General features: G+C 39.1%; 2 protein-coding genes across 26 annotated transcripts in view; one reads left to right on the top strand and one right to left on the bottom strand.

Annotated features, from left to right (window-relative positions):
• The window catches only part of cadm2a (cell adhesion molecule 2a), a 378,094-nt gene extending 351,568 nt beyond the window's left edge, over positions 1 to 26,526 (bottom strand). For 5 of the 20 annotated variants that reach the window (XM_079598763.1, XM_079598774.1, XM_079598765.1 and 2 more), the window contains exon 1: positions 21,189 to 21,504. In XM_079598763.1, the coding sequence (XP_079454889.1) occupies positions 21,189 to 21,249 (61 nt within the window). In that variant the 5' untranslated portion in view covers positions 21,250 to 21,504. Of the gene's footprint in view, positions 1 to 21,188; positions 21,532 to 23,307; positions 23,438 to 26,387 lie in introns of those variants that run through there. The other 15 variants (XM_079598767.1, XM_079598780.1, XM_079598775.1 and 12 more) reach the window with 10 other exon arrangements.
• LOC306991178 (uncharacterized protein) overlaps positions 20,119 to 26,604 on the top strand; it is a 31,308-nt gene continuing 24,822 nt past the window's right edge. For 2 of the 6 annotated variants that reach the window (XM_079598798.1, XM_079598800.1), the window contains exons 1-2: positions 26,177 to 26,321; positions 26,513 to 26,596. Coding sequence is in view for 2 of the 6 variants with exons in the window: in XM_079598797.1 (XP_079454923.1) it covers positions 26,268 to 26,321 (54 nt within the window). In the remaining 4 variants the exon portion in view is untranslated. Of the gene's footprint in view, positions 20,249 to 26,176; positions 26,322 to 26,482; positions 26,597 to 26,604 lie in introns of those variants that run through there. The other 4 variants (XM_079598797.1, XM_079598796.1, XM_079598801.1 and 1 more) reach the window with 3 other exon arrangements.

Raw genomic sequence — 26,604 nt, 5'->3', positions numbered from 1 at the left:
AGCCCCCAACTCCCTTTGCAACAAAAAAAGCTATTGTAACTTAAAAAAGACGAAAGAAATGTGGATATATGACATTCACTCTCAGAGCCTAGCAGAAAAAGAGCATTTTTTAATTAAGCAGCAATCCAAGCCTCTTCACTTCTCAGAGAGTGTCTGCTTGAATTACTGGACCAAGGTGAGCTAACACAAAAAGGGTGTTTGTTGGGAAAATGCATAAAAGGTGTCGTGTGTGAATGAAAGGACCACAAAGTTAATTTGGCTGGGGCTTAATTCATCAGCAAACCCTTCCCCGCCTCTACAACCAAGCTATAGAGCTCATATGCCAATGTGTGCCAGTCAGAAAAAAAAAACATTTCTGCCAATCAAGCTGGGCATCCCTCAGGGCTACAAGAGCGCCTGGCATGAGTTTTTCTGCTGCATGTGTGTGTGTGTGTCCTTAAAGGGCCTTTGTACATAAATCATCACAACACCTTGAAAATGGAACAGCATGCTTTGGCGTAACAAGAGTGGCAATAAAAAAAATCAATTAATGGTACTATGAAACGTATCAGCCAGGCTAAAAAAAAAAAACTCAGAGAGAGCGAGTGAGAAAGAGACAAAGAGGGAGTCGAGAGCTGTCTGGCAGTGCGGTCACGTAAACGTTGGCTGAGCGCTGGGCCTCGGCGGGGCTGAGCGAGGGAGAGTGTGGCTAGCTCAGCTCCTTGCTCGGTTTAATTTAGCCAGACGTGACTCACATGAGGGCGATGGGTGCGGGGTGGTGATTAAATCTAACCTGCTTCATGCCTTAGCCGCGGAGACGGCAATGAAGATCACAGCGGCCAGGCAAGGTGCTCATTTGGTTCAGATTAGGGCTAACCTCCTCATCCTGGGGGAGAGATGACACAGTCACACCCAGATCATCTGCTTCTCCGTTCTGTCTTATTAGGTTAATGGGGCTCCAGCCGGGAAAGAGGGAGAAAGGGTGGACAAGAAGAAAAACAGTAACTAAAAGTGCCGGTGGATGGAGATTACAGAATTACGAATAAAGAAAGGTAATCCAAATATTATCCGATACATAAAAGCTCTGTTTTCAGAACTCACATGCTGCCTACCTAGTGGGTTACCTAAACAGTGAGCTGCCTTCTAATGGGCAAGATGAGATGATTTTTGTTTTTGTTTTTAAATGCAACATACATTTGTAACACTATCTACCTTAGTTTTAAAGTATAAGCAGGTGTGGCCATTTGTAACTTGAATCTGCGAGGCTTCTAGAGGCATTCACTTCCAATTAGTTTAGCTGTAGAAAAAACATTTATCCTGCTTGATACTGCAAACTGGCATTTGTTATAATATTTATTATTATCATAAACACACTGGTTTGTAGCACAAATAGTCTTCTTAGACAAAATTGCTTACTTAGATATAGGGAGTGATGGTTGGTCTCTTCTGACCAACATAATCAGTCTCTTGATATTTTTATTCCTGTTTTGGAAAGTCATAGAAACACTGTGGATTTGTATTTTTATATTAGAGCAAATGGGAACACAATTGTTAACCACTATAGAAGTTTGCCCAACTATGACTTCCACTTTTAAGAACCCTGGAAATGTAATGAAATCTGGCCTGAAAAGTGTTATCAAGTGAAGACCAATAGAAGATTGATGTCACAGCATGACCTCATAAATGAATTAAAAGAACAAACGTTCAAGCTGCATGTCTCCAGCTTCGCAGGAAAGTGGAGAAGATTTGTATATATTTACATTTTGGATTTATATATTTATATATCTGGATTTATACATGTATTATAATTTGTTATAAATGTATTATTATTTGTTTTAAGTTTAAGAATTAGTTTTTTGAATACGCAGAGACCGTTGCAGTATCCAAAGAAACATGATGTAGGCTACTCAGAGTCTGACCATGACTTGAGGCAACATCCCAACTTAAATGGAACTGATTTGGCATGCTCTTTAGGAAATCTGCGTCTGTATCACTATACAAATCGTGTTCCGTATTAGTGAAATTTAAATGAAAATAATTTTTTTCATTATATTTTTCAGTTGCTAATGAATAATAAGTATGTATAAGTGATATTTCCTGCATTGTCTATTATATCGGTCATAATTTGATATCGAGTAACCTCTGTCTCTGATATAAAGCCAAATTTAACCATTCACTTAAAAAATGGTTGCGCATATGACAATCAATACATCAATCAATCAATAACAGACAAAAACAGTTTATCCCAAAAGGCATACCTGAGGAACATCTGTTGTGTTGAGGCCTATGATTCCCACAACCTCTGCCTATGGAGGGAGCTCACTAGGTTTTGGAACAGAGCGAGGGAGCTGGAAACAAGCCGAATATTGCACATGTGCAAACATGCATGAAGGAGAAAGAGTTTGAAGCAGAACACAGAACTGGAGCGACAGAGAGAGAAAGAGAGAGGGATCCAGAAACATTTGAGTTGGTGACTCACGCAGCGGGGACACTATGGCTCTTCCGATCAGCAGGAAGATGTTCCGTTGGCAGAGATGTGAAAGAGGAATATAATCCAATTACTCTTGTTATCAACATGAATCTGCGCTTTACAGCAGAACCAGCAGGGAGGGATGTGGATTTACCCATCATTGTATGATCCACTCCCTTTTCCCCCGCTCTCACAGGCACATTTACCATCTGATTTATTGATAGAAAAGCAGCTCTGTGTCGTTTTTTAATGGATTAGGGTTAGGGTTAGATTTGACTTTCCCTGATTTCATGAGACACTGATGTCAGGTGCTGACACACATGATCAATTCCAAGGGATAAAAGTAGGTAAAGGTCCGAAAAATGCTTTATTTTGGAAAAGTGACTCCGTCAAAAAAGCAAAAAGCCCACAAATAAAATGATATAGCCTATCTTCATTTGTCCCTTAAGGTTAAAAAGGAATGAAATATTAAAATGGGACTTGATATATTCACTGAAAAAAACCATGGGACAAACAAAAGTACTCTTAGAATGTTAATTTAAACAAATCAATATTTGTTTGCAGATTGTTTGCAGCAGTTAGGAAGTTTTTGTCCAGTGAATGACGTGTTTTCTCGTCATTAGAACGGCTGCATCTGAGGCAGTCAGTCCATCACGTGACGTTTTCATCAGTTTAAAGGTTCTGAAGATTATTGTAGCTGTAGCTTTGTGGGCGCTTGTTTTTTTCTGTTTTTAATCTCACATTATAATGTAGCACTAAGCACAGGCTATTTTGGCTGACTCGACAACATGCAAGATGCTCTTCTCCGCTCCTCAAATAAATAAAAGATTACCCTTTATATATAAAGTGTTACTGTCACAGTGAGGCTCTGTGACTAGAGACTCTTATTTTGGAGAAGACTCTTATTATGAGACTGGACTGAGAACATGCATGTATACAGTACATACACTTTTCACACTAACATCCTAACACACTATCTGTTTTGCGCACATGTTAACATCAAGTTAACGCAGATATATGTGTGTTACTGATTGTGTATTGTTTCGTGTTTTTCTGTACTTACGTACTGGAACATTTTACCTTACCAAACAGAAAAACTAACTGCCACCATTTTTTTCGAATACCCCTTTCCCGCAAAAAGTAGGCACAGTTAATTGTTCTCATGTGTAAGGGCGAGATTGGGGTTATGTTTGATTCTTTGTTAAACATTGTTTAACATTAATAATTAAATTAGTTTGTTTTGTTTTCAATGTTTATATATTTTTGTATTATTCTAACAGTTTATCTCTTTGTTATTGTTATATCTATTTTTGTTTGGTCTTGCTTAAATTTCTTTATCTTTAATTACCAAGTGGTTTGGTCCAAGTAGGAGGGGCTTAGCCTTTTTAAGAAGGCGCCTCAGTGTTGTTAGAAGGCTCGTAGAGTGAGTGGTTGTGAAGTTATTGCACTGTTTTTGGGTCAATTTATTGGCATAGCCAAAGTTGGTTTACAGATAACTTTGAACAAGTTTATTTTATTTTTGTTTGTTTAGTTTTCTTTTTGGATTTTCACTGTAAATAACAGTTGCACTTATTGGATTAAACACAGAACTTTTGACTTCATCATCACGTCACTTCATTTTTACGCCTCCATGAGCCGGTACATACAGAGCAGTGGTGCTGCTACTGTTGGTAACATCTTTGAGGCCTATTTGTGGCAGTTGGCACACCCCTGACTCTGTTACAGTTACTTACAGTAAGTAAAGAAAACACTGTACTTATTCAAAGAACCAGTTCTTTATTTACCCTTGCATTGTAAATAAGCAGCGATGCTCCAAACTGCTTGTGGCACTTCATTCACGATAGAGGGGTGGAGTTATGAGGTTTGACTGACAGATTGAGGAAGCAATGGAGTTATGAGATTTGTTCCCAAGCTCTTAGTAATACTTCTCATTGGTTAAATATTTGCAAAACCCACAGATAGACGTAAAGGTGACCATAGTAATGATGTATGTTAAAAAAAATATATATATTTTAAATTGTGTTACATAGTTTTAGCATTTAGAGTGAAATAATAATAATAATAATTATTATTATTATTTTAAAAAGATTATTTCTCCTCATTGAAATTGGGCCACCCCTGGACGTGCAAGCATAGGCACGTGCCTAGAATGCCTATGCATAAATCCAGCCTTGGTTATATCAAGTATTAGATCAAGTTATATCCTGCCATGTCTCCTGTTCAGAAAGATTAAACTACAGATTTGGATCTATTCTGTATTCTCTTTCTCTGCGTCTGACCTTGGCCTGCCTTTACATGCTGCTAGGGCTCTCACAGACGGAGCAGCCCCATAAATGAGCATTGCAGAAGGAATCTAATGAGCCGTCTAAATGAGCTTTGGATCCTGCTTTAAAGAACATCAGCTTTGAAACGCCACTGGACCACTTCAAGTCCAACTGACAAAAAAGATTTGATTTTGAAAATTGACAAGACATGCTTTAAATATTTGACTACACTACAGAGTGTGATCTATTAAACAAATCTATTAGATTGATCTCTTTAGGGCTTAACATTTCACAAACCACATAAATCTGTTCGAGCACACAGTCGTGCCTGTACACACCAAGGGTGTAAGCATGCTACTTGCGAAAGTCATTACTGATTACCTTGACAGATAAAAGTTAAACCTCATTGTTAAGTTGTGATATTGCACCATTTGATAAGCCCCAATGTAATGAAGCATTTGCATGAGTGCGCAACAACAATGCATTCCAGATCATCACCAGGATACCCTTCTGCTCTGCCCTCCCCACATCTCTCTTGAAAGAGAACCGACTCTATTTGTTTAAGCGGAAAGCTGTTGAAAGAGGGCGCTTGATTTGAGCATGTGCCATGGTAAAACCCTCAACTAAAGCATCTCCACCCACTGAGTGCCGGTTACCAGCCATGAAACTAAGGAATTCAAAATGTATGTTACGGTTCTTAATTAGGACCCTCTTCCGGAAACCCGGCTGTTGGTCGCACACATCAGCGCGGCCTCAGGCTGACGCCAAAGAGCTGGATAAATGACAGAAGACGGCCACGTGAGCCGTAAACGGGGGGCCAGAGTTCGAAAAGCTCATAGAGAGTTCATGGAGACGCAGTGAGGGCCTCTGCTTACTCACGCATGGACGCATCTCAATACACGCCAACACACTTGCCCTCCGTTGGCCTGGAAACCACCTTACGTGCATCAGGATTTCTGGAGGGAATCCGTGAATGGTTGAGGGAACTCCAGCAATGCAATGCAATGCTCTGGAAATGAGTGTTATATACACTTACTTACAAAAAAAATTATGTCATTTTAATTAAATCAAATCTAAACTTACTAAGTTCAATGTACAATGACAAACAGCTTGAATGCTGTATCTTGCTGGTCAAGTGAGAAAAAAAAAAGTTTAATGAGTCACAGAGCACATCTTTTATGAGTCAACCAGTGAAATATAACAAAGTGAGTCATTAAAACAAATAAATATCACCAAAGACAAAGTAGGCAAATGAGTCAGAGTGTGAATCTTAATAATTAAACCTTAGGGCACAAAGTTACAGCTGCTTCTGAAATGTGGATTGGGATGATATTGGGAATATTATTTTCATATTTAGCTGATAACTGATAAATGTCCAGCATTTAAAATTAAAATCATTTAAATGCTACAAGTGAATGTAGGCACCACAATTTTGGGATTTATTAACAATTACATTTAATTCACATCTAACAGTGTTATTTAATTACTATTTTTAAAGTAAGCATTAGGACATTTTAATGTAAAATAGGACAAGTGTGCATTTACAATTAAATGTCTAATAATTTAAAAAAAAACTACAAAACCTCTAATATCGGCCAATGGCCAATATGTTATCAATCCCGTATGGTACCCGGTTCCATCCCATATGGTACGGGCATCAAACACAAATATCATATGTATACTGTGCCTGTATGACAACAATGTAGCATACTACTGTCTCATAAAATAATCCCTACCATTTCACTCAGGAGGTAAGGAGTGTATACTGCTCTGTATTCAGTAAGTAGTTAGCTAGTATTACATTCTAAAGAGAGCCAATGGATCCAAACTTGTACTTTACAATCCCACTGGACAAATCCTGATGCACAAGATTCCATGAAACTTGAGCATTGATTTTTCTCTTCTGCCACGACACGTACTGGTTACAAGTTTCACTGATCGAAGACAAAACAGGAAAACAAGATAAAGTGAGAATGAGCCAAACAGGAAGATCTAAATAGGAATTCAATAATTCAAAATACCTCCTAACTATTTCATTTCACATTTTCAATTATTTAAGGATGCAGGCACTCTTAACTCAACAGAGAACAATTTAAACCTCTTAAATCTATGTGAAAATCTCAAATTGATTGGGGAGGTGAATAAGACACATTTATCTTAATGAGAATACATCAAACATTAAAAGCAACCAATGATTTATAAGCAGGCAGACCCAATTTCACATTCCCTGCTCGTAGATTAAGCGGCACATGTTTATGGAGAACAGAGAATGCAGAGCAGCACACTTTAACCTTGCAGGTCTTCTTGAGGGAGACCTATGAGCGATGATAAAACCCATTAGCATTTCAACAGAGATGGCAGAGGAAGTTGTTTATTATTTATTGAATGACATATTGATTGACAACTGCTCATTAGTGGCTAGACGAACGTCAGCCATGATCTCTGAGGTAAGCAGAGACTTTTACCTCAACTGGGAACTACAGTACAAATCAGTGGCAGTATATCTATTTGGGTCAAGGAGAAAAACACAAGAACAGGCAGGTCTGTGGTTAAAACAGAAAACCCTGTTGCCAAAATTTATTCAAAATCTGACTCAGATAATTATGGAAGCAGTATGTTAAAGCTCTTCAGGGCCATTTGGAATAAGATGCATCTTGTGTCTGTCTCCCTCTCTCTTGTCGACAGTATCCGGAGGTAAGAGGCCATCAAGACAAGACCAAATAAAATATTTGCATAACATCCTGTCATCTGAAATGCAACCATCTGATCAATTTTGAAAAGCTGTGATAACACAATTGCAGTGCATGACATTTGGCATCAAAGAAGAGTGAAGGAGAGTGGTTCAGAGCAGATAATGTATAATGTACACTACCGTTCAAACTATTTGGGGTCAATCAATTTTTTAAAGAAAGATAATACTTTTATTCAGAAAGGATGATGTTTTCAACATTGATGATAATATTAATTTCTTGAGCACCAAATCAGAATATTAGAATATGTGAAGGATCATGTGACACTGAAGACTGGAGTAATGACTGCTAAAAAATGTATCTATGCCATCATTGTAAAATATATTGAAAAATAACATTTTAAATTGCAAAAACATTTCACAATATTACTATTTTACTGCATTTTTTTAATCAGATAAATGCAACCTTGGTGAGCAAGGTTTTTTTTTTTTTTGTAATGGTAGTGAAAGTGGGATTTAACTAATTAATTACTTAATGGGAACTATTAATTCAGATATCTCTAAAGCTCACTTGAATTTGTTCTAGATAAGTGTAGTGAAAGATGCTCTGAAACAAGTTAACAAGAGGTAACTAACTTCATACAAAACACAATCTGGCCCACATGGAACCTGTTCCCGCATGTGAGCTCAGTAAATTTACACAACATTCAAACGGCTGACAAATCATGACATTGGTCTGTTTAAATCAGCAAACGTTCTTTTTTTGTCTTTTTTTAAACAGCTCAGATTAACATCTTTAAACATAATTTATTTTAAAATCATTCCACTACTTTCCCTCAACATTCAGTTTAGAAAATGCAGAAAACAGTGCAGATTCCATCTGGGCCTGCTCGCTAAGCAGGAAATCAGCTGCCGTCTGTTTTGAACACACCCTATGTCTCTCTCTCCTCACTATGTGCTTTCTTCCCAAACTCCATGACGAAATCTCAAATGGTCTGCTGCAGTTGCAGGCTTTCAGACTGCTGCAAGAAGCAGAGATAGGAGTCTGATAAATATGCTCTGTCCCTCATAACTCCATTCACCTGTGGAAGATCCACAATTCCTGACCCTCATTAGAATAAAGTTGAGCTCAGCAGTTTGGCATTGCTGTGGCCGATGCTACAGCCACTGGACCTGGCACTGAGGACACATGGTGAAGAGAAATTCACTCTGCTGATTTCTCATCGAGTATGTTTCCGGCACTAATGGAAAGGAAGCTGTCGCTTTTTACCGGTGGACACAGATAGCCATAATGTGACCCTTATAATCCGTCCATCTGACAGCGGCAAACAATTTCCTCCTCAATCTCTACTAGATTTCTCATAGTGTCTGTTTTTAACTCGCTCTCAGCATCTCGAAGGCTTAGCCTGATCTGAGCAACTGAAAGCGAAAGGGTGAGTGGTTTTACTTTAAAAAGGAACAGCAATCTGCGATATATGAAGAGATATTTTTTGCTTGGATTTAGGGTTTGATTAGCAAGCAGAGATTCATAAACCTGGCCTGGATTAATTGAGGGTCCTGTTAATATTGCAGAGCTAAAATTCACCCTCCTCCTTTAGGTCCTTAAGAAGCCCTGGCCAACAGCATTTCCACTTCATCAATTTCTATTAATTTTGTGATCAGTTTCTTTCATATTTTTGTACTACATTTTTATATTGTCTTCCTGTGCTTAATATGTTGTTAATTAAAAGGTTTGATATTGGAAGCAAAAGAAGAAGGATATATACCAGTGTAATTTCCTGTGCCGCAAAAGCTTTGAGAAAGAGCTCAAATTTATCTCATTGTAATATAAAAAGTATGTTCCTGTCTTGCATTATTCAAATGCTGTGCCAACCTGGCAATCAGTCGTGCTTGATGAACCATCGGAATATATTATGACCGTTGTAAGAAATAAGAGCTTGTCAATCAGATGGCAAGACAGATTTCAAAACATAGCCCTAAAAGTCCAAAACTAGCCACAACAGAACAAGAAATTATTTAATTACTGAATCCCATTTTACTTCTAACAATCTGGAATCTTTGGAAAATTGTTCTTGATAATAATAATAATAATAATAACACATATTGATATATTTTTTTTATATGTGTAATAAAATGGTAAGATTATTGTAATATAATATAATATAATAGTCCCTAATTTCTTTTCTTTTTTTTAAGTTTAAGTTTTTAAGTAATTGACAACCATTTAAGTTTTTTTTTTTTTGTATCATTGTTCTGTTAATCTGCTTTGGTTTTATATAATACCAGTTTGGTGTGCCAGTGGAGTAGTCCTGATTTGGTGGCTTAATACCCCCAAACACAAATCACACATGCAGATTATACAGCCAAATGCCACCCCCTCCATTCTCTCACAATACGGCCTGGGGTCTGAAAAAGCGCTGCCCACACGAAGACGACAACTTTCATTTGTGGGGTGGCTTCACGTCAAGCGTGATCCCTGGGGCTGCTGCTGTGATGAGACGGAAACAAACAAACAAGTGTTCAATCTTTCTCCCGCTGCCACCTTTCTTATACCGCTGAGGAAAGCACTGGAAAAGCATGGCAACTCAATTCTTAAAAAGAAAAGAGGAGAACAAGGAGTTTCATTCGTTTCAAACAGCCAGTGAGGCGGGTCTGTCTCTCAGATCCATGCAGAACAGGGGGAGACAATGCAAGAGAATTGAACCCAACATTATCAGCTCGGTACAAAAGCCTGCAGTCATCCCCTTCTTTCCCTCTCGCTCTCATCTTCCCCCTCTAATTCCATTTTGAAAATGCAAACCACTGTAAAACTCCTTGCTCGACTTGCAGTAATGTTATTTTGTATGTGCTTATTATCCAAAGCTGCTTCTTTTCTGTAAGCAGTACAAATTTAGGCACAAGAGACTCCTTTGAGTTTTAGGTGCTGAACAGAAAGAAACATTCAATGCCGAAGAGTGAAGGCACTCTGACATATGACATCATTATCTGAACCACTGGCTAACAATCATCAATTAGCTTGTAGATAATGCTGCTGCTAACCTGCCTGTAAGCATGCATAAGGCCTTGAAAGACACTGAACTCCCAGAAGAGCTTGTCATTAAACCTAGAAACCCAAACACATGCCAAACCATGTGCATGTCCATGTGCATGTCAGATATATCAGAACCAAAGATTACATTATTATGCATTTAGGAGATCCAAAAGGGGTATCCAATCATGCTCCTGGAGGCCCAATGACCAGCAGAGTTTAGCTCTAGCCTGCCCCAACACATTTGCCCGGACGTTTCTAAGACTGTGTCCAAAATGTCTCCTATACCCTTATATAGAGCACTATTTGATATCAAGTGCACTAATTCAATCCCATAATGCTCCTCAATCAGGGATGTCCAGTCCAGTCCTGCCCCAGGAGGGACAATGTCCTGCACATTTTAGATCAAACCCTAGTTAAACACACCTGAAATGGCTAAATCAACATCTTCAGGACCTCCACTAGAAACCTTCAGGCAGATGTGTTGAAGCTAAACCATTCAGGACGTCAGTCCTCCTGGAGCAGGATTGGACACCCCTGACCTCAATATGAGTGTACAACCGATTTACATACAACGGCTATACCCGCTAGGCTAGAGAGTCTCCATGCATTTGAATTCTTGCGTCACACCAGAAGATGCCGTCTGCAGAACTTCTGGTGCACTCGGTGCCCGAATTTACTCATTGTTTTTTATTCGCTCTTTCAGTGGACTATATTAGACTGGAGTAATGTAGTGAATGAGGGTATATAGGGAGCAATAAGCAACCCTGAAGACCTTGATTAGCTGGATTGATGTATAATCAGGATTGTAACTAAACTCTGCAGGATAGTGGCCCTCCAGAAGCAGGATTGGACAGCCCTGCTATATACTAATATAATTTAGTTTAGTTTAGTTTAGGTTCAAATGGATTGCTTTATGTTTAAACCTACAACTTTTGGGTTACAAACCCAGACTTTTAATCCTCAAGCCAGATCAACTGATCTAAATGTCAACCCAACATTTGCAAATATAAACGTACATTTCCAGACATCCATCACACATAAATTCCTAAGTTTCATGTTAAATCCTTCATTATGTGAAGGATTAGCACAAAGAACAGGCCATGCTCCTCATTCTCAGGCTGAGACCCGACTGGCAGCGTCTCGCATCTCTGAAAGCGATGAGAGCTGAAACTCTTGATTGCTGACTTGTCTGGCATTTGAGTTCAAAGCATCTGCAGGAGATGGCAGGCTGAGCGTGAGCTGGCACGGAGGAGCTGGGCTGGGGCGCGAGGCTGTAATGAAGTGCGCTGCCATCTCAGATCAGCCGGCTCCAATCCTCACAGGATCCATCAGCTTGTCTTATCTTTACTCATTAGAGGGAAGAGGCATTAAGAACGGTGGTTGCGTTAAGAACTACTGTGCCCTCTAAAAACAGGCAATTACACAGACGCCCCAGCATCCCGCAGAGGGACGGAGCCCCAGTCAAACGTACCATCACAAGACCTGAATTACGTGTAAGGAAATTATCCTCTTAAAACATCCTATTTTTGCCAGGTTACTTATGCTGAATGATCTAGAAATTACCCGTTTGTTTACTAACAGATGGAAAAGACAAAAAAGACACTCAATTTTTGAACTGGGGTACCAGAGCACCATAACAGATGGTGAAAGGTCATTGTAGACCCCTGGATTAGCTAAGCTTAGCGTGTGCAGACAGTCAGACAGTGATAGTAGAGTGTGGTCTGGTTTAGGTTCAAGCGTCTGGCCACATGGCTTTATTTTTAGTAGCACATGACAAAAGAGTTAAGCAGGATTGTCTATCTTGTGCTGGTTGTAGGTTGACACCTAGAGTTGTCTTTTCATACTTAGCACATAGCTGCAATTGGGTGTGAAACCACAGCTGTTGATGCATCTAAAACTAAACAACTTTCAATGGTCAAACATGTCCTGATCTGCAAGCATAGCAATGTGCCTCCCGAGATCTGTTAGCTGAAGCTATAAAGAAGTTCTATTTACCCTACCAAGTGTAAGGGAAACAGGGTCTTTAAAATCAATGACCTGACAATAATAAAGCTAAGACTGATTTTGTTCACCGATGCTTGAACGACAACGCTAACACTCTTTAAGAATAGAAAAAGAAAGTGTAGACAATCCACACAAATAGCAAGTCTGTCAGACAGTTCTTATTCAAAGCTGCTTCGATTTTTAAAAATTACTTTGTGATTTTGAACTCATAAGAGCCATTTGTATATGAGCTAGGCTATATATTGTTTTTTTGCTGTATATCAAAAGACAGATTTTTGGTTTATCTCATCATTTGGCATATTGAATCTCTTTTTCTCTTCACATATTCCTTCAGTGTTAATGGAATTTTTATATTTAAGGAAAAACTAAACAAAAACAGAATTGTTAGATTCCTTACAATCTAATCAGAAACTTTGAAAACTCAGTCACTAATACTGGTAGTCAACCACACTACTGAAATTCTTCCTCCAAAGCACAAAAATGCAATAAAATAATAAGAAAGAACACATAAAGCACTCTAATTAATTACAGTGCAGCAAACATATAGAATATTGGAATCATGGGACGCGATGGGATTAGTTGTGTTGTCATTCTACAGTCAATTCTGTAATCTGGGAAGCTCAATTTTAAGTGACTTAATTAGATCAGCCACGAGTGGAACAATGATCTCAAAATTTAATTATGACAAATCTTATACACTTACAAAATCCTCTTCATGTGGATTTGAGGATATGGACTAGTTCTGTCCTCTTACATTCCATGCGGTTCAACAAACACCCAGTCTGTAACCTCAAATGAAAATTTGACGAGAGACACAATGAGAGTAATAAGCTAGCATTTGTGTGACAGAACTGAAGCAGCATTCGAAGAGACAAGTCTTCTCGACAGGGGGGTGAAAAACACTGGTGAGAATGTTGTTATATCTGGATGTATGCTTTCAGTAAAGCTAGCAGGCTAATCTTCTGAAACAGAACATAAAAACATAGGAGGTACCAATGAGAGTGTGGGATTCAGTCTTACTATCAGGAAATTACTTCAAGTTAATTTATGTAGCCTATATTTGTCTATCTTAAAACTGCAGAATTTGAATTCACAGTGAAACAAAATGGTGGAACCCACGACTGAAAGTCATGATCAAATGCTAAACTGCCTCTAAAACAGAGATAGAGTAGGCAATTTTAGAGAGTGCAAACAACAAGGAAGCTCAACTTCATGTTTATCTTTGAACTGTATCAGCAGCACCATGGAAGGTGAAACATGGTAATCTTCATCATACACATGCCGAGAAACAAAGGCTATATGTCTAATGCACTACGGATAAACGCTGACCTTCTCCGAGCAGGTGGACAGGGCCAGCTGATATGGAAATAGCACCACACTCTATCAACAGTGAGTGTCGTTCTTTTTTTTGTTTCACATTTCCTACAATACTTCACATAGCATTGCTGTAATACCAGGTACAGCACCTGCAATAAAATGGCTAACCTGTACAGTTTAATTAGAAGAATTTATTCAACTGAAAGTGTCTGACATGAAGTAGCTAATGCAACTGCACAACGCTCAATGTATGGTCAATTAAATGCAATACTGAAAATCTGGAAAACAGACGTGTTTACTGCAACATCAAAATCAAACAAATCCAGTCATATGTAAATGTGGGGGAGCTTCATTATCCAGTTGGCTGCTGAACGGCTGATGGTCTGTTACTGACTGTGAAAAGGAGGAGGAGCGTGTTTGTGTGTGTGTGGGTGTGTGTGTGCGCACATGTGCTCAAGTGTGTGTGCACACTTTGGCAGGTGCATATTGTCCTGAGCTGCTGATAAATTGATTGTTTACTGTATTTGCAGGTGTTCAACTCTCTCTCATAAGAGGCAGATGGCATCACACAACCCCAACAGCATACGACAATAGACGAAAGGGAGGTGGAGGGATGGGCACCGAGAGAAATTGAGAGAGGAACTAAAGGAGGAAGGGTAGACCTACAGTACTGCAAAGATTATAGACAAAAAGGTGTCACTTGATTTTAAATATGCCAAGAAAATGGCCAAATCACAGATTTAGTGGATGTTAAAATCTCACTGAGGTAAAATAACTGACCGTTTAAAAGCTCAAGTTAAAATACCCAGCAATTCCCCGACAAATTTGGTTGAAACATTGTGTCAATTACTGATCTCTACAATCCTGCTCTGAAATGCATGTCCTCTCCCACTAAGCCGGTGTTTGTAGCCAAGCACCTTCTATCCTCAAAGCCAGACGGTGTAGTTGTGAAAACCACATCTATGGAGAGAGTGACAGGCAACAGTGGGCGGAAACGGATCTTTGTAGGTAATCTCTCTCATAGGAGAGCCTGCAGGGGGGTTATTTTCAAGCATTTGATTTACTGACCCTCATTCCACCAAATGCCTCCAGCTCACCGTTTGCAGATGTTCAATTTTACTGAACTAACTATTTCATCTACCTTTGTCAATAAAAGTGATTGATTACCCAATCGCAGAGCAAGCCCGGAGCATGTGTCGTCTCTCGTGAAAGATTGTGTCTCATGCTACCAAAATCCGAGATTATTTGGAAGAGAGGGTAGCTAATTTTCCATAAAATCCAAATGAAAACAGTAGAGGGCACAATGACAACAGAGAGGAGTGAACTATGAGTCAAGGATGTCTTGCTGTTTTTTTCCAGATCTGGTGCTCTTTGGTTTACACTTTTGTATTGTGTTTGTAATGTAACAGGATTTCAGATACTCTCATGGACAGTTCACAGACAAATTATAATTTTGTAATTGTTTACCATTATTCATTTTACCATCCTCTCATTTCAAATTAATGTTCATTCTTCTGCTGAAAGAAAAAGATATGTTGAAGAATTGTTCAACGAATTTTGCCCTTATTATGCACATCAATAGGGTCCAGAACAACTTTGATCCCCATTGACTTTCATTGAATGAAAAAAGAAAAATCCTCTTAAATTTACGGTAAACAAACAACAGCTGTAGTTGCCTGAAATTAACCGTAAAAATATGATGACAATGTTTTAAAGGATGGCATATTGGTGCCTGTATATTTTACAACTAAAGATGCAGCAATCTATCGGCCGCCCATCAATTTACAACCATTGGCATATCGACTATAGCATGAAAAAGGCAGATATAACAAACGGATGGTTTAATCTAATATTCCTGCTGTGCTGCTGCTGCATTTTAATGTTAATCAAACAACAAAAGATAAAAAATATATATAAAAAAACGCTCACTACTCTTGACTAAATAACTTTTGTAACTTTCATAAGAATTGATATGTATAGGGCCCTATGATTATACTACGTCATAAAAATGGAATTTACTGTATAACGCGGTATGTCAAGGAATTTTTTTAAAGTTTATTGCACAGATTTTTGCAAAATTACAAACTTTTTTTACTGTGCATTTTTCAAAATTTCTTCTTTTGTGATCCACAGAATAAGAAAAATACATGTACTGTATACATGTTTGAAATAACATGAAAGTGAGTAAATAACGAAAGAATTTCAGCATCATAATTTTTCCTTGTTTGACTATATACCTCAAGTCATATCTTAATCTTGAGCTAATTCCTTTGCGTCTTCAATGAGATTACCAAACATACTGTAAGCTTAAGCAAATCATTTAAAATATCCAACAAAAAGGCTAATCGGATGCAAAAAACCCTGAGCCCTTATAAAGCCTGTCAGTCATTCCCCAATAAAAATCCATCTCAAAGGTCAAATAAGTAGTATAGACATCATGTATGGGGAAATTATCCATAAAGTTATGCTTTATTTTTAGAAGATATCTCCTCTGAGACTGTTGCAATGATTCAGCATGAGTTTGTGTTTTGAAAGCCATTCAAAAATCACTGCAAAAGGCCATCTTCTTTTCAGCACATTTTGGGAGAAAGGGAAGCGTTATGCCAAGCCTAGCTGTACCACAGAACGGTTGACAGTTCCACCCACTTTTTGTTTTAACTTTTTCAAACACCTGGAAGAACAAAAGAGGGCCTTTGATCACGGGAAATCCCTCACGATTACAGCAGGGCTTCAGCGGCTTAGCTCCATTCTGAGTCTGGGGGAAACGCTCCAAGGCCTAGATGCTTGTATGCAGTCTGAGAGCAAGATAGAGAGAGAGAAAGAGGGAGATGAGACAGCGGGATGGAGGAGGAGAAAGACATAGACATGAAAAGGAAAGATGGAGAAAGTGTGAGAGAGAGAGCGCAAATATCTTGGGTGCTCTGTTTAGGAGGCTTCCAGCAACCCAACAGGAGGACAAATACAAAGAAGAGGAGGATATTCACCTCTAATCCTGTTCTCCATCCTGCCTCAATCAGCCAGCCAAACAAACACCCACATACGCAACACAGTGAGAAAGAGGGACACGCTCAGCCTCTTTGCACTCGAGAGAAAGAGACTTGAACTGCAATGATACCACACGCACATGACAGAATGGGCCATAGGAAGAGCTCCATATTGCAGCCCCAAAGAAAGAGGCTTGTGCAATCCGTGTTGATCCCCTGCTAAATTAATGCCAAACAAATACTTATTCTAGTCAGCAGAAATGGCAGCTTAAGCTCGACTCCATTTCTCACCTGTCTGAGCACATTTGCCTGTGCTGCCGCTCACCTGCACAGATGCTTTTCATGCTCCACGACTGACAAAGACAACACACCAGGAATGAAAAAAAGGCCATTAACCTCCACTTTCAACACAAATACGACTGCATACACACACACATACGGTACACGCCAGCCCTCTCTTGAAGTAGTGCTTTCCCACGCTACTTCCATAAAAGGGCCAGGTCCGGGAAGGCCAATGCCCAGCTCGGAGTCACTCTGTTGGGATAAGCTGGCTGAGAGGCAGGGGGCCAGAGTCTTGCCTCAATGCACAGTAGCCCACTCAATGAGGTATGAAAGAAGCATTTTGTGTCATAAATAATGCTTTTCACCCTAAAAATAGATTTTTTTTTTTTGTTTCCCCTAGCCGGCTGGGTTGGCTTTCGGAATTTGTCTATGCTTTGCATGAGAAGTTTCAAGCAGGGTTTCAGAGCACAGGATTGTCGAAGCCGAGAAAGACAGAAAGAGGATGAAAGATATTGTGTACACAAGCAATCCACGAAGAGGGAATGTACCCGCAAAAGAGAAACAAGTATAAAGGCGTACATCCTCTATGAAGCAGGACCATATAGTCCTCCCACTCAGTTCTGTTGTCTCTGAGGAGGGAGCCAAGCTTTGCTATTACTCACAGCAGACGTCCACACAACAGCACTTCACAGGGACTATAGTACTCCACACACAGGGAGGAGCTGCACTGTTTGCCACATGCTTTGCATAACTGCCATGCTCCCCCAAACCCACAGCTGCTGGCAGCAAGCAGAGATCCCTATGAACGGATGTGCCAGGGATGTGCCTGCACTTGTGCTTCAAACATTTAACCTCAGCTAGGAAGGCTGGCATGGCTTTAAGAGTAATCGATGACCATCACATAAAAGGCAGCTGGGATTGCATGCCCACTGCAGATGGCCACTGAGATCAGTGGAAAATGCAGTCAAGAAATGGGTAGTTGACAAATAATACTTTGTTTGGGTTTCATGTATAACATGTTGTGTAAGGGAAAGTGTATTTTAGGTGCCTGAAAGGAGCTAAAAGTTTTGTTTGTTTTTTACCATTTTTAATCAGTTTTTTTTCTTTTTGCAGTTCAAATAGTCCTGCAGTGCGATAAAGATGCGACATTTAGTTTCTCAATATGACATAATGGGGATAGAAGTATAGTGGTAAAAGTGGGTTAAAATACATTTAGATTAATATTAGGCAGGGTTCTCGCATCTTTGACCAATAAACCACGATTTCCATAATTTCCTGTTTTTAAATAAAAAGGTACAATTTCATAGAGATTCATAGCCAATTACTTTTAAGCAAACCATATCTACAAATTACTAGAAACTTATGGTCTTTTAGGATTTTCTTATTTTCCACGACTTTCAATCATTCATGAATACTGATCTTAAAAAAATAGAGAGATTACACTCAAAAGAGTACTTTTTAATACTATTATTAAATATAGAAATTTATATAATTTAAGATTTTGTGACTTTTCCAAGCCTGGAAATCACAATTATCTGATATTTCCAGGCTTTCAGTTAGCGTGGGAACCCAGTATAGTATGCCACCCTACAGGAAAAATCGCATCAACCATCCATTTATCTAAATCAACATTTCACATACCGGTACATGATTAACGCTTCAATTTTCAAACAAATTCAGCAAGTCAAACTGTTTTGTGGGTAAATCAGAAAATGATATGTTGTGACTGTGAGACAATCAATCAATGTACCACTGAAATCAAAATGATCAGACCTATTGATCACCAATTGCTGAACAGACAGGGCTAACAGAACCCTCTGACCTCCATCGTTCAAAAATCAGCGTGGTCACCGCACTTTATTAAGCCTATTAACACGCTCGCACATGGTAAGCAGGTGCAGCCAGACTCTGAGAGGTGTGTTAAAGAACCGAAAGAGGCACTTGCAGCCAGTAGGGCTGTTGACTGGGTGAGAGACACAGGCTCTGTGATTTACGGGCAGAGAGGGAGAAGGCTGGGGGAAATCAATACATTGCTTCAGTCTCACGCTTGCTGCCGACTCATTAGAAGTGAAGCCTTGAGGAATGTGCTTAATTATCTCTGATTATTAATGGCCCACCTCTCAGACTGATTATCAACACACAGCATAGGGTATTTTGTCAAAAGACGGGGCAGATGAGGGAAGCCACACACATGCATACAGAAGGGCGAATGCAAATACTGTCTTTCTCTCTTGCATTCATCCTACGCATTCATAAACTGCCAGATCTGCAAGCCAGACTGTTTGAGATGTAAACACCTCTGGTTGGAAGAGTCATGTTTCACTGATATCCAGACCAAGCCAATCTGAAATACACAGACATCACATTTTTGGTGACAAGTCTTGACATTACGAGCTTGTAACGGATCTAAAACAGAGGAAACGTCTCTACTGAGCAGGAGTCTCGTTTTTTAGAGCACTTGCTTGAATTCATTTAATTTATTTTATTACATTTTGCAGAGTAGTCAACTGTGCTATTGTTCTACAAACAAAAAGACTATTTACTAAAACAATAAAAGATTTTTGTAAATTCTAATACTTCAAATATTACAATAGCTATCAGTTGGGGGTGAATGCAGGGTGATTGGGACAGTGTTGCCATTGAGATGAATTGGAAAAAGTGTCCCAATATCATCCTGAATTCACCATTTGCCTACAGCCTTCTTTAAATTTATGAGCTAAGTATTCGCCACATTCGTGACGTCGAAACCATAGCTCACCACTTTGTGAAAAGGGGTGTATGTTCGAGTCACAATGAGCAAATGTTGACGTGAACACAAACGGTTGTTACCTTCAGCAACTTCAAGACAATATCTCTGAGGTCTAAAAGAAAAGTATGGATTAAATTATGTTCATAGAAACCGGGCGGTGGCTGCTGCTCACTAGATATTGGCGGGACGGCGTAACCTTACTCTCAACGGACACAAAACAAATAGGCTACTCACATTTGAGCAGACACACACTGAACCCATCCTATTGAGACATAAACTAACCTCTAAACCCTCAATTAAAGCAAATATTGCCTTCCCAGTGCGCATAAAAGCAATAGGCACGTTCAGTTGACGTATTCATCAAGTATTCCTGTCACACGGTCACCCCGCGCGAATACGTCGCTCGACCTTGCCCTGCTGATCCTGTTTACAGTGTCGCGCGTGAATGATGAGTACCAGCAGAAACTACAAGACTTGAGGTAAACAACACAGAAATGCTGACATATGTCTTTATGATCTTCTGATATGGCTTAATGTCCGTTTTACAGTTTGAAAATATGGGTGAATAATGCATTACACTAACAGATGTAAACTGACAGGTGTACTTGCTCCGCAAGTCTTTCTCTGAGAGGAAAAAAGCTGATGCTACCACGACCCCAAGATGCGGATTGCCGCAAATACCATACATCCATTTTTGTTTTAAAAAACACACCTAAACCTGATTAAGGGTGTTAAAAGGCACTTAATCCATTAGCTTTACTGTCCGTGCGAAATATATGGCTTTTCTAACCAGAACAAAACATTATAATAAACGTCCACGTTTCAGGGGTAAAAGAGAAAGCTTCACATCACATTGCCTGGGAGAATAAAACAATACCTCAAAATGCACCACAACCTATAGCCTGTAATACAAAATATAAAAATGCACCACATGATTTAATGCTATAACGTGCCACTAAGAGACACCGCATTTCCAAGCAATACATGTGCCTAAATACGCATAAGCGCAACCATATGGTTTTAAAATACAATAAAAGCCATGCGTTTATTTAAAGTTTCCGATCAGGTGATGCAAAGGCTGTATGAATTAAATCGTCTTCCTTCTATGGTGGTGAGTTTGTCTATAACACATTTTGAATGGTAATCCATAAAAGCGGGGCTCTAGCTCAGCAGTGTGTGCAGGCTTATCCGTGATAAGATTCTGTATCAGTGTTGGCCAAACGTGCACCGTTCAGTTCCTTCAGAGCAATGATGACTAACGGGAAACTCACTCGGGGCCCTTAGGAAATATTATGGAAATGCAAATCATCATCATCATTCCAGAGCATAATGCCCTTCCTACATGGTGCGTAATAATTATAATTTCCCCCTAAATTGCAATGCACTGCATAGGCTGCTTAAAGTTTGAAGCGCTCTTACCTTTAAGGACGATCCCGCAGATGCTGTACAGGGTAAACAGCATATGCTGCTTCACCATCATATTGCCTTCCTTCTATAACAGCTGCCCGGTTGCCGTCAACACACTTTCTTCGCTCTTTCGCTTCTCCGCGCGCTGATGATGGTGCTTATCCAGGTGCAGGCTGCTGCAATCAATACTACAGGCTCCTTCGATAACTTCTCCTCGGTTGAAGTCCAACTGCGCTTTCCGCACGCCGTTCACTTGACGCTCGGACTGAGCTCGAGAAGTGCGAAGCGCTCCAACACAGTAGAAAAGTACAGCTCGCGCATCTCTCGCTTCCCGGGAGCGCGAGCACAGAGTCCCGCCTCCGCAGATTGACAGATGAGGACGGGGAGCCAATAGCGCGCGCCTCGAATTATTCTCCGCTCAAACTGGTTCTTGACTCCACAGTTCTTGTGGTTAAATGAACGGGGGAAATGTAATGCGAGTGCGTGCAATGGCACGGATTGTCTTCTTTCTCGTTATATTGCGTAATGAAACAAACGATCCTGAGATGGGTGGACTAATGATGATTTAGGCACGTTTCCATATGGATTTTTTATTACACATACACACACATAGCCTACTGTACAGCAGTCCTGAATGGACAGCTACCGTGGGATGATAGGATCTACTGGAAGCGCACCTCTCACCGGGATCAAATACTTGACTGTGCTCACAGTTTTAGGCTACTACTGATGCAAACCACTAGGCGGATAATATTGCATTCTGTGTATTATCAGTCCAGCAAAGATGATTGCCTACCGGTTTCAATGAAAAATAATGATATGTTTGATATGAAGTCAGCTTAGTTGTTGTCATCTTTTTAATAGGCTAAGTCCTTATAAATGCAGCTACAAAATTACTAAAAAGGCTTTGCTAACGCTGCATGTTTGTCACATTATAGGGGCAAGTTGCCAATGGATCCTGCCATTAGGCCTTATATCAATATTTAAACAGTACACAAAATTGTTAGATCATACAAAAATATTTATTATTATTATGCCAAAAATGGTATTAATAAATATATGTAAAACATGTGACAACAACTTGCCCCGACCTGAAACTGAACTGTCCTGAGAGCACAGGTCAAGTTTTCAGTTACAATCACAGGTGGTATCATAGATGTTTGAATGGGAAAAAAATTTATGTAATTGGAAATTGGACTTTTGGCTCAAAACCTTACTAAGATATGGCCCAAGTGACAACTATCCCCAATCTCCACCACACACACACACACACACACACAGTATTTGTAGGTCTTGTCGAAACATGCACCCTTGAGTGGAAATTAAATGTCAGATCTTAATATTTTGTAATATATTTTATATCACACAGTGGCAGCAGTTTTATCTCATCCATTGAGCTGAGGAGAACTTAAAAGAGGCAAATGATGATTTAACCAACCATTCATATGAAAGAGAGATTGTTAAAACGAAGTGGGATTTCTTTTTTAAAAGTTTTCAATGTTTCTGGTGCGATAACTCAGAAAAGTCACCTTTTGCTTCAGAAAATCCAATTTAATTTCATTTTAAATATACGATTCCTCTCCCTGCAGGCAAAGATAAGTTTTGATTTCTAAAAAGTTACACACTCTGCAATTCACCATAAAATGTCTTATCAAGTCTCTTCTCGTTTTTACTACTTAGCTAACACATGTTCCGAAGGTCAATCTGTACAGCTCACAAGTTAATTCTGCTCTTTGACCCTCATCTTAAAATAAGATCCAAAGTACTACATGTCCATTTAGTGTAAACTGAATCAGAAGTCATAATTGTGCTATAATTGTGTTATCTGTGCTAACACAATTAGCAAAGTACTTTAATATGATTCTTACATCAATCTATAGGCCTATATATCATTTATAATACTTTAAACTAGAAACTTAATCTCATTTTAAAGTATAATAACGTCTCGTTTTGCCTGTGGTTATGTGAAGCTCACAATTCTTTTCACAATATTTATTTTTAAATCACCCATTAGAAGATAAACCCACAGTCCAATCTAACCACACTCAATCTCTCTCTCTCTCACTCACTTTCTTTTTTCCTGTCCCTTTATTACACTTCCGCCTGATAGATAAAGATCCCATGGCCTTACTTGATAGCGTTGTAAGAAGATCTCCTCCCAACATGGTTTCCTCCTTCCAGAACAGTAAACACAGATGTCACAGTGAGTAAGAGTGGTTCATCTCATAACGGTCAGCAGGATAGTTTCAATGGCACATCCCCTGCACAATACAATCAAGAACCATGGTCTGTCACGAGCTAACATTAAATCAAAAACACCATCCAGAATCAAATGGCAGGCAGTCAAAGAACCCAAACACAAAGAGCTGGTTCAGTGAAAGACACCGAAAATCATAAAGGTTTCATTAGGGAGATGTGGCAAAACAAAGGATTGGATTCTGTAAATAAGATTATGCATTATTTACAATGTGCCTACGGCCGAATCACAGCCATGCTAATATATAGAGCCATATCATGGCTATGAGTGTGATATTGTGTTTACAATTCGACAGCACAAGTGTATGAATAGGCTAAATAGGAAACAACAACAGAGTGTTCTTTAAAACCCCTCTTTTGTGCGGAAATAATTCCTTACGATACGGATTCAAATCTCAAGTTGATAGTTTAACAGGTGAGCCCAAGCATCTGTTACTAATTCTAAAACGTCACTTTAGAACTAGCAACGAACGAATTCGGAGTGACTTCATTAAAGCTTATTGTATTATGTAGAATAGAGTATTGTGAGAGAGAGATCGACTGAGCATTACCTGATGCATCTAGCTCATATTCTTCAGGTCAATCTAATATTCATAATCACAAAATCAGTTTGAATGTCCGCTGAGGAAAGTAATATCTTTGTCTTTGTCCTAGTTAAGGGGATTTCCCACTACAGATATACAATGCGTTTGTTTACAACCTTGCTTCAGTCCCTCTCAATAAAGTCTTTGCTACTGACTCACTCATAAAGACAGTCTTTGCTGCCATCTAATGGTCTAATAATGTAACTTTTCAAAATCAAAACTAAGGGACCCTTTCTCAATACCTACGGCATGTTATTTATATATATAAAATAATTTTATTTATATTATTCTATTGTTACACAATAGGAAATAAACGCAATCAAACAGTTCAGTCAAAATGACAAAAGCAGCACTCTTATAGTAGCCTACAGGATTTCAGTTAAATAAAAATATAAAGTTATGAAACTTACTTTGCCCCTATCCAAATCGATTTGCTCTGGAGCAAGTAATAGTTAAAAAATATTGCCCATTTGATATAGCCAAAATGAACTACCTCATGTTTAAACACTACAGTAAGAGCCAGCCAGCTGTAGGCTATAGCCTAATGTTTATACAAGTGAAGTCTCTTGTTTGAGGTCTAAATAACTAGGCTACATTCTAGCCTAAAAACTCGTAAAACTATAGTCTGTAACACAACAACAACAGTAGTATGTGTAAAAGAAATTATGGCACTCATGACACTTGCTGCAATACAAATGATGAAACGGTTCCCGTGGTGATACTGGTAGAATATTGCATGGCTGGAAAATGCTCTCAGCCAATCAGATTCGAGAACGTATGGAAGCTTGTTTCCGCTACGGAATCATTTTTGTAAAGATAATTGCGACTTTTTATCTCACAATTGCGAGTTTACATTGCAGTTATGACTCTTTTCAGGATTGCGTTATATAAAGTCACAATTGCATGATAAAAAAATCAGAATTGCGAGATATAAACTGACCAGTCTGATTCTGAGGGGAAAAAAGTTACTTTTTTCTTGCAAATCTGACTTTATAACTCACAAATCTGACTTCATAACTCACAATCAATGTAAACTTGATGTAGCTAAACTCACAGTTGTGAGAGAAAAATGCAGAATTTGTGAGATTTAAAAAAAGAAAATCGCAATTACCTTTTTTTATCAATTGAATTGAATAATCATTTCATATTATTCATATTATGATTTAAGAATTTTAAATGAGCAAAACTAGAGCTTAATAAAACATTTTGCATAAATCATAAAGGGGACATATCATGAAAATCTGACTTTTTCCGTGTTTAAGTGCTATGGGTCCCCGGTGCATCTAACCAGAAAACGTGAAAAGTGACACCCAGTATCTTTGTTTTGGTCTTTCTCTGCAAGCATGTAAAAAATAAGCAGATCAGATTTCGCTCATCTTCTGTAGGAAGGGGATCTTATTATAATAGAGAGCCTAAGTCCCTCCCCTTCCGGTCGACCACCATGGGACCTTATTTCGGAAAAATATTGTATGGTAGTCAATGGCGAGAGACAACAAATATTTTGATCTCGTTTGAATTGTGCCCTGATTTACACATATGATGTTTGTCAATTTAAAAGATACATTTTAAAGTCAAGAAAGTCGCAGTTTGATGTAAAACTGTTGAGCTGTAAGACTGTGAAAATACGTAATTACAAAGACTACAAACCCAGAAGGCGCACATGCGACGTCATACCTTTTCTCTCAATGAATGAAGCTAACTTTACTGAAGCTAACGTCTGTCATTTTTTCTATAGTCTTACATTATAATCGTAACGTTACGCCGTCATGCCTGACTCGTGTTTTGAGCCAGAATACACACATACGAGCAACGGATCTTGTGACGTAGGCTACATAGTGCGAGACGAGAGATGTAGTTCATCGAGCGATTTTCACATACAACTAAACGTTACTCTTCTGTTTTATGACAAACTGCGACTTTCTTGACTTTCATATTTACCTTTTAAATTGACAAACATCATATGTGTAGTTCAGGGGACAGTTCAGACGGAATAAAAAGATAAGTTATCTCTCGCCATTGACTTCCATACATATTTTTTCCGAAATAAGGTCCTATGAGCCGGAAGCGGAGGGGCGGGACTTAGGCTCTCTATAATATTACCGCCCCTTAATCTGCACGTTCCACCCACGACAGCGGCGCCATTTTAGTTTCGCAAGCGAGCGTAACGTAACTGACAAAGGTTCTAGCAAAGCCTACAAACTGCTCTGTCGTTCGCCGCACAGACGAGCACAGAACACTATTTAACCAGAAAATGTCGCAGCTGTCTTATGAAGACCCTCAAAGAACGGTTTCAACTTGTGTAAAGGTAAAAAATTACTGTAACATACAAGTCGATGAGATGAATCATGTACAACTAAATGTCTCCACTAACCATTCAGAAAGGTCCAGGTGCAGTCTAAAAGTTGCAACTTCTTCCTGAGTCTCTCAGTAAGGCTGCACTCTGTTACTGTTATTTCTGAAATTTGACTGAAATTCGCATTCTTGTTATTGTCGGAGTATCCGAAGCTCGTGTAAAGGATCGGCCGTCTTCTGAACGGAGGCGGAGAGCACAGAGCAGCAGGAGCTCATTTGCATTTAAAGGTACACAC

This window comes from Phoxinus phoxinus (assembly GCF_949152265.1).
Source record: "Phoxinus phoxinus genome assembly, chromosome: 23".
In the NCBI taxonomy this organism is placed as follows: Eukaryota; Metazoa; Chordata; class Actinopteri; order Cypriniformes; family Leuciscidae; genus Phoxinus; species Phoxinus phoxinus.
The sequence above is the reverse complement of the archived record's forward strand: the minus strand, read 5'-3'. Positions and strand labels throughout refer to the sequence as shown.